Consider the following 14,597-nt stretch of genomic DNA (forward strand, 5'->3'; position numbering starts at 1 on the left):
CCAACTCTCTCCACCTTATACCAACTCTCTCCACACCTTATACCAACTCTCTCCACACCTTATACCAACTCTCTCCACACCTTATACCAACTCTCTCCACACCTTATACCAACTCTCTCCACACCTTATACCAAATCTCTCCACACCTTATACCAACTCTCTCCACACCTTATACCAACTCTCTCCAACTTATACCAACTCTCTCTCCACCTTATACAAACTCTCCACACCTTATACCAACTCTATACACACCTTATACCAACTCTCTCCACACCTTATACCAACACTCTCCACCTTATACCAACTCTCTCCACACCTTATACCAACAATCTCCAACTTATACCAACTCTCTCAAACTTGTACCAACTCTCTCCACCTTGTACCAACTCTCTCCACCTTGTACCAACTCTCTCCACCTTACACCAACTCTCTCCACCGTATACAAACTCACTCCCCACCTTATACCAACTCTCCACCTTATACCAACTCTCTCCACACCTTTACCAACTCTCCACCTTATACCAACTCACTCTCCAACTTATACCAACTCTCTCCACCTTATACCAACTCTCTCCACACCTTATACCAACTCTCTCCACACCTTATACCAACTCTCTCCACACCTTATACCAAATCTCTCCACAACTTATACCAACTCTCTCCACACCTTATACCAACTCTCTCCACACCTTATACCAAATCTCTCCACACCTTATACCAACTCTCTCCACACCGTATACCAACTCTCTCCACCTTGTACAAACTCTCTCCACCTTATACCAACTCTCTCTCCACCTTATACCAACTCTCTCCCCACCTTATACCAACTCTCCACCCTATACCAACTCTCCACCTTATACAAACTCACTCTCCACCTTATACCAATTCACTCCCCACCTTATACCAACTCTCTCCACACCTTATACCAACTCTCTCTCCACCTTATACCAACTCTCTCTCCACCTTATAACAACTCTCTCCCCACCTTATACCAACTCTCTCCACACCTTATACCAACTCTCCCCACCTTATACCAACTCTCCCCACCTTATACCAACTCTCCACACCTTATACCAACTCTCTCTCCACTTTATACCAACTCTCCACACCTTATACCAACTCTCTCCACACCTTATACCAACTCTCCACACCTTCTACCAACTCTCCACACCTTCTACCAACTCTCTCCACACCTTATACCAACTCTCTCCACACCTTATACCAACTCTCCACACCTGATACCAACTCTCCACACCTGATACCAACTCTCTCCCCACCTTATACCAACTCTCTCCACACCTTATACCAACTCTCTCCACACCTTATACCAACTCTCTCCACACCTTATACCAACTCTCTCTCCACCTTATACCAACTCTCTCTCCACCTTATACCAACTCTCCACACCTTATACCAACTCTATACACACCTTATACCAACACATTTCCACCTTATACCAACTCTTTCCACACCTTATACCAACACTCTCCACCTTATACCAACTCTCTCCACACCTTATACCAACTCTAGACACCTTATACCAACTCTCCAACTTATACCAACTCTCTCCACCTTGTACCAACTCTCTCCACCTTGTACCAACTCTCTCCACCTTGTACCAACTCTCTCCACCTTATACCAACTCTCTCTCCACCTTATACCAACTCTCTCCCCACCGTATACCAACTCTCCACCTTATACCAACTCTCCACCTTATACCAACTCACTCTCCACCTTATACCAACTCACTCCCCACCTTATACCAACTCTCTCCACACCTTATACCAACTCTCTGTCCACCGTATAACAACTCTCTCCCCACCTTATACCAACTCTCTCCACACCTTATACCAACTCTCCACACCTAATACCAACTCTCCTCACCTTATACCAACTCTCCACACCTTATACCAACTCTCTCTCCACTTTATACCAACTCTCCACACCTTATACCAACTCTCTCCACACCTTATACCAACTCTCTCCACACCTTATACCAACTCTCTCCACACCTTATACCAACTCTCTCCAACTTATACCTACTCTCTCCAACTTATACCAACTCTCTCTCCACACCTTATACCAACGCTATACACACCTTATACCAACTCTCCACACCTTATACCAACTCTCTCCACACCTTATACCAACACTCTCCACCTTATACCAACTCTCTCCACACCTTATACCAACTCTCTCCACCTTGTACCAACTCTCTCCACCTTGTACCAACTCTCTCCACCTTGTACCAACTCTCTCCACCTTACACCAACTCTCTCCACCGGATACAAACTCACTCCCCACCTTATACCAACACTCCACCTTATACCAACTCTCTCCACACCTTTACCAACTCTCCACCTTATACCAACTCACTCTCCACCTTATACCAACTCTCTCCACCTTATACCAACTCTCTCCACACCTTATACCAACTCTCTCCACACCTTATACCAGCTCTCTCCACACCTTATACCAAATCTCTCCACACCTTATACCAACTCTCTCCACACCGTACACCAACTCTCTCCACCTTGTACAAACTCTCTCCACCTTATACCAACTCTCTCTCCACCTTATACCAACTCTCTCCCCACCTTATATCAACTCTCCACCTTATACCAACTCTCTCCACACCTTTACCAACTCTCCACCTTATACCAACTCACTCTCCACCTTATACCAACTCTCTCCACCTTATACCAACTCTCTCCACCTCATACCAACTCTCTCCACACCTTATACCAACTCTCTCCACCTTATACCAACTCTCTCCACCTTGTACCAACTCTCTCCACCTTGTACCAACTCTCTCCACCTTGTACCAACTCTCTCCACCTTGTACCAACTCTCTCCACCTTGTACAAACTCTCTCCACCTTACACCAACTCTCTCCACCTTATACCAACTCACTCCCCACCTTATACCAACTCTCCACCTTATACCAACTCTCCACACCTTATACCAACTCTCCACACACCTTATACCAACTCTCTCCACACCTTATACCTACTCTCTCCACACCTTATACCAACTCTCTCCCCACCTTATACCAACTCTCTCTCCACCTTATACCAACTCTCCACACCGTATACCAACTCTCTCCACACCTTATACCAACTCTCTCCACACCTTATACCAACTCTCTCCACACCTTATACCAACTCTCTCTAAACCTTATACCAACTCTCTACACACCTTATACCAACTCTCTCCACACCTTATACCATCTCTCTCCACACCTTATACCAACTCTCTCCACCTTGTACCAACTGTCTCTCCACCTTATACCAACTCTCTCTCCTTACGTTATACCAACTCTCTCCCCACCTTATACCAACTCTACACACCTTATACCAACACTCTCCAACTTGTACCAACTCTCTCCACCTTGTACCAACTCTCTCCACCTTGTACCAACTCTCTCCACCTTGTACCAACTCTCTCCACCTTACACCAACTCTCTCCACCTTATACCAACTCTCTCCACACCTTATACCAAATCTCTCCACACCTTATACCAACTCTCTCCACACCGTATACCAACTCTCTCCACCTTGTACAAACTCTCTCCACCTTATACCAACTCTCTCTCCACCTTATACCAACTCTCTCCCCACCTTATATCAACTCTCCACCTTATACCAACTCTCTCCACACCTTTACCAACTCTCCACCTTATACCAACTCACTCTCCACCTTATACCAACTCTCTCCACCTTATACCAACTCTCTCCACCTCATACCAACTCTCTCCACCTCATACCAACTCTCTCCACACCTTATACCAACTCTAGACACCTTATACCAACTCTCTCCACCTTGTACCAACTCTCTCCACCTTGTACCAACTCTCTCCACCTTGTACCAACTCTCTCCACCTTGTACAAACTCTCTCCACCTTACACCAACTCTCTCCACCTTATACCAACTCACTCCCCACCTTATACCAACTCTCCACCTTATACCAACTCTCTCCACACCTTATACCAACTCTCTCCACACCTTATACCAACTCTCTCCACCTTATACCAGCTCACTCCCCACCTTATACCAACTCTCCACCTTATACCAATTCTCTCCACCTTAAACCAACTCTCTCCCCACCTTATAACAACTCTCTCCACACCTTATACCAACTCTCTCTCCACCTTATACCAACTCTCTCCCTACCTTATACCAACTCTCTCCACACCTTATACCAACTCTCCACACCTTATACCAACTCTCCACACACCTTATACCAACTCTCTCCACACCTTATACCTACTCTCTCCACACCTTATACCAACTCTCTCCCCACCTTATACCAACTCTCTCTCCACCTTATACCAACTCTCCACACCGTATACCAACTCTCTCCACACCTTATACCAACTCTCTCCACACCTTATACCAACTCTCTCCACACCTTATACCAACTCTCTCTCCACCTTATACCAACTCTCTACACACCTTATACCAACTCTCTCCACACCTTATACCATCTCTCTCCACACCTTATACCAACTCTCTCCACCTTGTACCAACTCTCTCTCCACCTTATACCAACTCTCTCTCCACACGTTATACCAACTCTCTCCCCACCTTATACCAACTCTACACACCTTATACCAACACTCTCCAACTTGTACCAACTCTCTCCACCTTGTACCAACTCTCTCCACCTTGTACCAACTCTCTCCACCTTGTACCAACTCTCTCCACCTTACACCAACTCTCTCCACCTTATACCAACTCACTCCCCACCTTAAACCAACTCTCTCCACACCTTATACCAACTCTCTCCACACCTTATACCAACTCTCTCCACCTTATACCAACTCTCTCCCCACCGTATACCAACTCTCTCCACACCTTATACCAACTCTCCACACCTTATACCAACTCTCTCTCCACCTTATACCAACTCTCTACACCTTATACCAACTCTCTACACACCTTATACCAACTCTCTCCACCTTATACCAACAATCTCTCCACCTTATACCAACTCTCTCCACCTTATACCAACTCTCTCCACACCTTATACCAACTCTCTCCACACCTTATACCAACTCTCTCCACACCTTATACCAACTCTCTCCACACCTTATACCAACTCTCTCCACCTTATACCAACTCTAACTCCACCTCATACCAACTCTCTCCACACCTTATACCAACTCTCTCCACCTTATACCAACTCTCTCCACACCTTATACCAACTCTCTCCACACCTTATACCAACTCTCTCCACCTTATACCAACTCTCTCCACACCTTATACCAACTCTCTCCACACCTTATACCAACTCTCTCCACACCTTATACCAACTCTCTCCACACCTTATACCAACTCTCTCTCCACTTTATACCAACTCTCCACCTTATACCAACTCTCTCCACCTTATACCAACTGTCTCCACCTTATACCAACTCTCCACACCTTATACCAACTCTCTCCACACCTTTCTACAATTTGTGCGCGCCAGCACATTGTTTTTAAAATTTTTCCGTACAGATTGTTTAGTGTGTCTTCTATCTTCTAGACTCTCTGTCAGGAAAAGGACTCTCTCTACGCCAGTAAAACCACACTGACCGGACACCCGGGAGCCAACGGGGCCAATGGGAAAGGGACCAGAGGGGTCAATCCAGACCTCCATGGGCCCCAACCCACAGACTCTCCTGGAGGTCTACACTACAAACCCCCACCCATAGGCCCCCCTAACAGTGATCATGTACCCCTCCAGCACTCCAGCCTGGACACCACCACGACCGGGATAGAGGAGTAGGGAACGGGGGAGGTAGGGAGGAGGAGAAGTAAACGGGAACAGAGAGGGTGACATCAGGGGTGACATCAGGGATGACATCAGGGGTGACATCAGGGGTTGACAACACAGGTGACATCAGGGGTGACATCACGGGTGAGACATGGTGACATCATGGAGAGAAAGGGTGACAGTTTCCAACCAGGAGAACACCTATAAATCAGTTTCCAACCAGGAGAACACCTGTAAATCAGTTTCCAACCAGGAGAACACCTATAAATCAGTTTCCAACCAGAACACCTGTCACCTTACCTATATTTCAGCACAACTGAACAGGACATTTGATTCAGGAAATCTTTTCAATCACGTGATGTTGTTGTTGATTTAATTTATGTTAACTCTAAGACTGAAAAATACATGGGAGGTGCCATCATGCCATCATTCTCATATCATTCTCATAGGCTTCAGGAATAGAAGTCATTGAATGCAACAACCATGTCTCTGTCACTAACAAACACAGTAATGGACGGGCATCTCTCACATTCACTGGAAATGCATTCTGGGAAATTTGCAAATACAGATCTAAATGTGTTCATGTGTTTTTAAAAAAAGGTTAAACATGTTCTGGTGTTTACTATCTTGTTATGAGCTGAACGCTGTTCAAATCAAATCAAAATGTTTTTGGTCACATAGACATGGTTAGCAGAGGTTAATGTGAGTGTAGCGAATTGCTTGTGCTTCTAGTTCCGACAGTGCAGTAAATATCTAACAAGTAATATCTAACAAATTCCCCAACAACTACCTAATACCAATCTAAAGGGGTGAATGAGAATATGTACATATAAATATATGGATGAGCGATGGCCGAGCGGCATAGGCAAGGTGCAATAGATGGTATAAAATACAGTATATACATGTGATATGAGTAATGTAAGATAGGTAAACATTATTAAAGTGGCATTGTTTAAAGTGACTAGTAATCTATTTATTAAAGTGGCCAGTGATTGGGTCTCAGCATAGGCAGCAGTCTCTCTGAGTTAGTGATGGCTGTTTAACAGTCTGATGGCCTTGAGATAGAAGCTGTTTTTCAGTCTCTCGGTCCCAGCTTTGATGCACCTGTACTGACCTCGCCTTCTGGATGATAGCGGGGTGAACAGGCAGTGGCTCGGGTGGTTGTTGTCCTTGATGATCTTTTTGGCCTTCCTGTGACATCAGGTGGTGTAGGTGTCCTGTAGGGCAGGTAGTTTGCTCCCGGTGATGTGTTGTGCAGACCTCACTACCCTCTGGAGAGCCTTACGGTTGTGGGCAGAGCAGTTGCCGTACCAGGCGGTGATACAGCCCGACAGGATGCTCTCGATTGTGCATCTGTAAAAGTTTGTCAGGGTTTTGGGTGACAGGCCAAATTTCTTCAGCCTCCTGAGGTTGAAGAAATTTTTGATCTGAACACAGTTGTTACGATTTAAACACTGTTGTTATGATTTAAACACTGTGACATGTTTTTGTTGAACTTCTAAATGCCTTGAAGAGTTTAAAAAGTGTTCCAGAAAAGTGTTTAGCTATGTGTTCAGATCATAAACACTTGGTTTAACTGTGTAGAGAGTAGGGGAGTATGGGTTAGTAGGGAGGGGGACAAAGAAGGGAAGGGGAGACAATGAGGAGGGGGAGACAGGAGAGAGAAGGGGGAGAGAGGCCAGCATCAAAGGACGACAGCCAGTGGAGGAAGAGGTGGAGGCGGATTCGGAGCTTGGGAATTGTGTCTTAACGTCCTAGTAAGACAAAAGCCGGAGTGAGAATGAATGACGTGGTCATGAAGTGGCAGGGAGGGTGGGAGGGGCGCAGGAAAATAATGGGCAACTAAGGACTCTAGAACCTGGACCAATGGCATGCTACGGAATCCTATCTGACTGGCTGATTGTCCCCAGAGCCCAGGAGGGACACAATGGAGACTTTGTTTGTTTTGCTTTCTGTGAATGTAACGCTGTATTTTTAAACTCTGGAATTATTTTTAAAAAAACAATGTAGAATAAAATCCAAACAAGTTTATAATAGAGAGATTGAGGCCCAGGATATGACACAGTGGGTGGAGACAGAGGAATAATGTTTATCCAATACTCAAACCTTATTTTTGCCTGGCTACCCAAACTCCTTGTTCTGGCCAAGCGCTACAGAATGAGTCTGGATCTGAGTACCTCCCCGATGATTTCAAGAATGTAAATGGGGTGGCAGGTAGACTAGCGGTTAAGAACATTGGACCAGTAACCAAAAGGTTGCTGGTTTGAATATCAGAGCTGACTAGGCGAAGAATATTGAGCAAGGCACTTAACCCTGATTGCTAATGTAAAATAATTCAGCTTGGTTCGTCAGGTAAACCCTATCCACTGCCAAGGCAGCAGCTACTCTTCCTGGGGTTTATTATGGATCCCTATTAGTTCCTGCCAAGGCAGCAGCTACTCTTCCTGGGGTTTATTATGGATCCCCATTAGTTCCTGCCAAGGCAGCAGCTACTCTTCCTGGGGTTTATTATGGATCCCCATTAGTTCCTGCCAAGGCAGCAGCTACTCTTCCTGGGGTTTATTATGGATCCCCATTAGTTCCTGCCAAGGCAGCAGCTACTCTTCCTGGGGTTTATTATGGATCCCCATTAGTTCCTGCCAAGGCAGCAGCTACTCTTCCTGGGCTTTATTATGGATCCCCATTAGTTCCTGCCAAGGCAGCAGCTACTCTTCCTGGGGTTTATTATGGATCCCCATTAGTTCCTGCCAAGGCAGCAGCTACTCTTCCTGGGGTTTATTATGGATCCCCATTAGTTCCTGCCAAGGCAGCAGCTACTCTTCCTGGGGTTTATTATGGATCCCCATTAGTTCCTGCCAAGGCAGCAGCTACTCTTCCTGGGGTTTATTATGGATCCCCATTAGTTCCTGCCAAGGCAGCAGCTACTCTTCCTGGGGTTTATTATGGATCCCCATTAGTTCCTGCCAAGGCAGCAGCTACTCTTCCTGGGGTTTATTATGGATCCCCATTAGTTCCTGCCAAGGCAGCAGCTACTCTTCCTGGGGTTTATTATGGATCCCTATTAGTTCCTGCCAAGGCAGCAGCTACTCTTCCTGGGGTTTATTATGGATCCCCATTAGTTCCTGCCAAGGCAGCAGCTACTCTTCCTGGGGTTTATTATGGATCCCCATTAGTTCCTGCCAAGGCAGCAGCTACTCTTCCTGGGGTTTATTATGGATCCCCATTAGTTCCTGCCAAGGCAGCAGCTACTCTTCCTGGGGTTTATTATGGATCCCCATTAGTTCCTGCCAAGGCAGCAGCTACTCTTCCTGGGGTTTATTATGGATCCCCATTAGTTCCTGCCAAGGCAGCAGCTACTCTTCCTGGGGTTTATTATGGATCCCCATTAGTTCCTGCCAAGGCAGCAGCTACTCTTCCTGGGGTTTATTATGGATCCCTATTAGTTCCTGCCAAGGCAGCAGCTACTCTTCCTGGGGTTTATTATGGATCCCCATTAGTTCCTGCCAAGGCAGCAGCTACTCTTCCTGGGGTTTATTATGGATCCCCATTAGTTCCTGCCAAGGCAGCAGCTACTCTTCCTGGGGTTTATTATGGATCCCCATTAGTTCCTGCCAAGGCAGCAGCTACTCTTCCTGGGGTCCAAACACATTAATGCACTTACATCACACATAAAGCAGTACATCATAAACCACTACATACCTACAATACAAAATGTATAACACCACTATACAACAAAGTGTGCCTTTTAACCCCGCTGTTCCAGAAGGTTTTTTATTAATCCATTTTTTAAATCTGATTCTACTGTTTGCATCAGTTATGTTTAACCATCATGGAATAGAAGTTGAAGTGATGTCTGCGCCCAGTGGGTATTTTGCTCTGGAAGGAAATACTGTATACTATTCTGCATCTCCTTTCAAACGCTGGTAAATGCTTGAAACAGCAAAACCTTATTTTTTTTTGTCTGTATCTCTGTAATTTGTCTATCTATGTAACTATATATGTATTTATGTAAAAATGAAATAAATACCCAACTTTATTGTACAATCCTGATCACGTTTAAAAAAAATAAAAAATTCTTTGCACTGTGTGTATATGTGAATAATTTTAACTGATAAAATCAATCAAGCAATCCTTACTTTTTTTTGTTGTCTTGTGTTGTTGTCCTCATCACATGTACAGAAATATCATCTTTGATCAACTCTACAGATCTCTTTCAGATTGATACACTAAAAAGTATAACCTGCTATTTGCAGTGAGTTTTTTAGATTTTCATTTTTTTCTGGAGCATTCTTGTAGCCTGACACTATTTTCGCCGTCATCTCGTATGGCATGGAGTGTGGCAAGGAGTAGCATGATGGCACAAACAGATTGGTAACCAGGCTAGTATTCTTGTGATCCACCATGTAAATGAAACCAATGTTTTTATACCATGAATGGAAACGTGTGCCCAAGAAAGTGAAGGTCACCTGCCGAAATGACCACCGCTCTGTAACACTCACGTCGGTAACCATGAAATGCTTTGAAAAGCTGGTCATGGCTCACATCAACACCATTATCCCAGAAACCCTAGACCCACTTCAATTTGCATACCGCCCTAACAAATCCACAGATGATGCAATCTCTATTGCACTCCACACTGCCTTTTTCCCACCTGGACAAAAGGAACACCTATGTGAGAATGCTATTCATTGACTACAGCTCAGCGTTCAACACCATAGTGGCCACAAAGCTCATCACTAAGCTAAGGACCCTGGGACTAAACACCTCCCTCTGCAACTGGATCCTGGACTTCCTGACGGTCCTCCCCCATGTGGTAAGGGTAGGCAATAACACATCTGCCACGCTGATCCTCAACACAGCTTGCTTAGGGGACTCTTCTTTAGGTTCATCTCTCTGTCGTGATGGCTTTGTTATGGAAGGTTTGAGAATCGCTTCCCTTTTAGGTGCTTGTAGAATTATTATTATTATTATTATTATTTTAACTTTATTTATAGATTTTCAGATATAACAACAAAAACAGTACAACAGTACAAAAACAGTACAACCCCAACTCCTCATTCTCCCTCCCTCTCTCTCTCTCTCCCTCCTCTCTCCCACCCTCCCTCCCTCCCTCTCTCCCTCCCTCTCTCTCTCCCTCTCTCCCCTCCCTCTCTCTCTCCCTCCCTCTCTCTCTCCCTCCCTCCCTCCCTCCCTCCCTCCCTCTCTCTCTCTCCCTCTCCCTCTCTCTCCCTCCCTCCCTCCCTCCCTCCCTCCCTCCCTCCCTCCCTCCCTCCCTCCCTCTCTCCCTCCCTCCCTCCCTCTCTCCCTCCCTCCCTCCCTCTCTCCCTCCCTCCCTCTCTCCCTCCCTCTCTCTCCCTCCCTCCCACCAAGGCATCTACAGAAAAAAAACAGAAACAAAAACAATGGAGAATATCATGTTATCATTGGTGGATTGAAACGACCGTTATGGTGATGTCACCTTGTCCTCTTAATAATAGTGTTTGACATGTGGGTGGAGATCAGTAACTTTACGATCAAAACTTCAGCAATGTAGAAGCAACAGTCATTTTTCATACTTTGAATCTAGTATCCTTCAAATATCATAACATTTCATGAAAAAAAAACATGATTTTTGACTGTTCATGATCTTTAACCTCTGCAAGATTGGACTCACTTTTTATTTCATAACAGTGGGTTAATGTCACCATCTAGTGGTCATCTGTAACATTACAAGTAACGGGGGGGGGGGGGGGGGGGGTTGTGCACCATACAGACGTGTGTGTCTACAACAAGTAAACAGAGATACCTCGACCCAAATCAATTAGCATAGCTCAATGGTTAAACAGCTCTGGTTTCTATGGTTACCACCCTGGATCCTCTCTCTCTCTCTCTCCTCTCTCTCTCTCTCTCTCTCTCTCTCTCTCTCTCCTCTCTCTTCTCTCTCTCTCTCTCTCTCTCTCTCTCTCTCCTCTCTCTCTCTCTCTCTCTCTCTCTCCTCTCTCTCTCTCTCTCTCTCTCTCTCTCTCTCTCTCTCTCTCTCTCTCTCTCTCGCTCTCTCTCTCTCTCTCTCTCTCTCTCTCTCTCTCTCTCTCTCTCTCTCTCTCTCTCTCTCTCTCTCTCTCTCTCTCTCTCTCTCTACCTACACTACCTACACAAACCTGTCAAGCGATATGAGCTGTGTTGCAGTGAGATTATCTGGTTGTTAGAGTAGGATAATTAACGTGGTAGATTAGGATAATTAACGTGGTAGGTTGGGTGTATTAACGTGGCAGGTTGGGTGTATTAACGTGGCAGGTTGGGTGTATTAACGTGGCAGGTTGGGTGTATTAACGTGGCAGTTGGGTGTATTAACGTGGCAGGTTGGGTGTATTAACGTGGCAGGTTGGGTGTATTAACGTGGCAGGTTGGGTGTATTAACGTGGCAGGTTGGGTGTATTAACGTGGCAGGTTGGGTGTATTAACGTGGCAGGTTGGGTGTATTAACGTGGCAGGTTGGGTGTATTAACGTGGCAGGTTGGGTGTATTAACGTGGCAGGTTGGGTGTATTAACGTGGCAGGTTGGGTGTATTAACGTGGCAGGTTGGGTGTATTAACGTGGCAGGTTGGGTGTATTAACGTGGCAGGTTGGGTGTATTAACGTGGCAGGTTGGGTGTATTAACGTGGCAGGTTGGGTGTATTAACGTGGCAGGTTGGGTGTATTAACGTGGCAGGTTGGGTGTATTAACGTGGCAGGTTGGGTGTATTAACGTGGCAGGTTGGGTGTATTAACGTGGCAGGTTGGGTGTATTAACGTGGCAGGTTGGGTGTATTAACGTGGCAGGTTGGGTGTATTAACGTGGCAGGTTGGGTGTATTAACGTGGCAGGTTGGGAAAAAGAGCTGACGTCACCACTAGATGGAGCTGTAGACCTACTCCATCTAGCCACAACGGTAGAAACGTAAACAAACCATCTGTGGCGATAAATTATCGGTATCATAACACGCGCCTTGCGTGTGTGTGTGCGTGCGTGTCAGTGGTCCTTGTACAAACAAACACGGAGTGTAAAAGGGTTAAATGAGTTACTGATCTGCCACTTGTCAATGACGTGAGATGGTGACAGGTATTGTGGTTTTATGGTATAGAGATCCGTGATTTTGTCGTCAGCGTCCTTCTGTGCATCAGGTGTATGTTATAATGTAGTATATATAACGTAGTGTATTTCTCACGAGGTAGTGCTCCTGCAATCACCAGTAACACTGGGTTTACATCATCATTCTCGAACATAACTTCATATTGCAGTACCCGATAACATGTACTGTCCAGCCCAATGATGTATCTAAAGACTAGATTGCATATGCTATGCAGTGGGGAGAACAAGTATTTGATACACCGCCGATTTTGCAGGTTTTCCTACTTACAAAGCATGTAGAGGTCTGTAATTTTTATCATAGGTGCACTTCAACTGTGAGAGACGGAATCTAAAACAAAAATCCAGAAAATCGCATTGTATGATTTTTAAGTAATTTAATTTCGTCAGTGTATCAAATACTTGTTCTCCACACTGTATTTTGGCCAATGAGAGGCTCTGAAGTCACCGTCCACGATATTGGTACTCTTCAGAAGGCATTGTGCTGAACTTGCCATTGACATTGTTTGTCATTAGGAAAGCAATGGGTTCAGTTCCTAACCCATAACACGAATTCCTGTTATCACACAAATCCAATGCTATATATATATATATATATATATATAATAAACTGAGCAGTCAGGCATCACTGACCACGTTTACATTACCTCCCGTATCTTACCTCATTTGCTCACATTGTATATAGACTTATTTTTCTACTGTATTATTGACTGTATGTTTGTTGTATTCCATGTGTAACTCTGTGTTGTTGTATGTTGTCGAACTGCTTTGCTTTATCTTGGCCAGGTCTCCATTGTAAATGACAACTTGTTCTCAACTTTGCCTACCTGGTTAAATAAAGGTGAAATAAATGTATAAAAAATGCAGTCAGGAATCACTAACCACGTTTACATGCGTACAGTATTCTGGTTAGTAGCTCATATATCGCTTCAGGTCTTATTATTCGGGATAAACCGTTTACCTTTGATATCCCGCTGTGTGGTTTTTAATCCCACGAGTAACCTAGCAACACTCAAAGCCGCACTGATTGGTCAGAGTTTGGACGTTTTCCGGTGGTGAAGTAAACGCGCATCAGAGAGGAAGACCGCTAGACAGGGCCGCGGTTCGGAGTTAACTCGTACCACGCCGCGAACCGAGAGACGAGCAGTTTGAGGCGAGACTTTTTCACAGAGCTCCGGCGGAATCTTTTCTCTAGCTAGCTAGTTGTTTACAGTTGATTTCCACATGATTTCTGAAGCTATGGCTTCTTTTCTCTTGACTCTACACACAAAACCCCCCCAAAACATGCAAAAACGTCACACATCTCTTGCAAAACCAAACACTTTATTTAAAAACTATTTGAACTCTTCTCAAAATTGTGTTTTTGCATCAAAACTCTACACACAAACCATCAAAGGATTAGCTCTTATAAATGCCAACTACACACGGATGTGACAAATGTAAAATACTACTATCTTGTGTCTTTTGCATGTTCAGTGGAGTCCACGGCAGATTGTCATAGCACTCACACGTACATGTATGTGCACAAATATATACAGTATGTATGCATATTCAGTACATATTTACACTATAAACAGAAATGCAAGGTGGGAAAACAAAACATTGTATTTTCATCCAGATTTCAGGATGAACAGTAACAGACTAAACAAATACAGTAGAAGATAAACAAATAGGCTTGTTACTATAAAGAAAAATACAATTAGGGTGCATCCTGTCTCCTATTTGGATCT

General features: G+C 44.8%; 1 protein-coding gene across 8 annotated transcripts in view; it reads left to right on the forward strand.

The window, feature by feature from the left end:
• The window catches only part of LOC106604036 (B-cell receptor CD22), a 51,290-nt gene extending 41,442 nt beyond the window's left edge, over positions 1 to 9,848 (forward strand). For 6 of the 8 annotated variants that reach the window (XM_045717467.2, XM_045717468.2, XM_045717466.2 and 3 more), the window contains one exon: positions 5,531 to 9,848. In XM_045717467.2, coding sequence (XP_045573423.2) covers positions 5,531 to 5,773 — 243 coding nt within the window. In that variant the 3' untranslated portion in view covers positions 5,774 to 9,848. The remainder of the gene's footprint in view (positions 1 to 5,530) is intronic. The other 2 variants (XR_006769703.2, XM_045717471.2) reach the window with 2 other exon arrangements.
• Positions 9,849 to 14,597: the final 4,749 nt, after the last annotated feature.

The sequence above is a fragment of the Salmo salar genome, chromosome 04 (genome assembly GCF_965601325.2).
Source record: "Salmo salar chromosome 04, fSalSal1, whole genome shotgun sequence".
Lineage (NCBI taxonomy): Eukaryota > Metazoa > Chordata > Actinopteri > Salmoniformes > Salmonidae > Salmo > Salmo salar.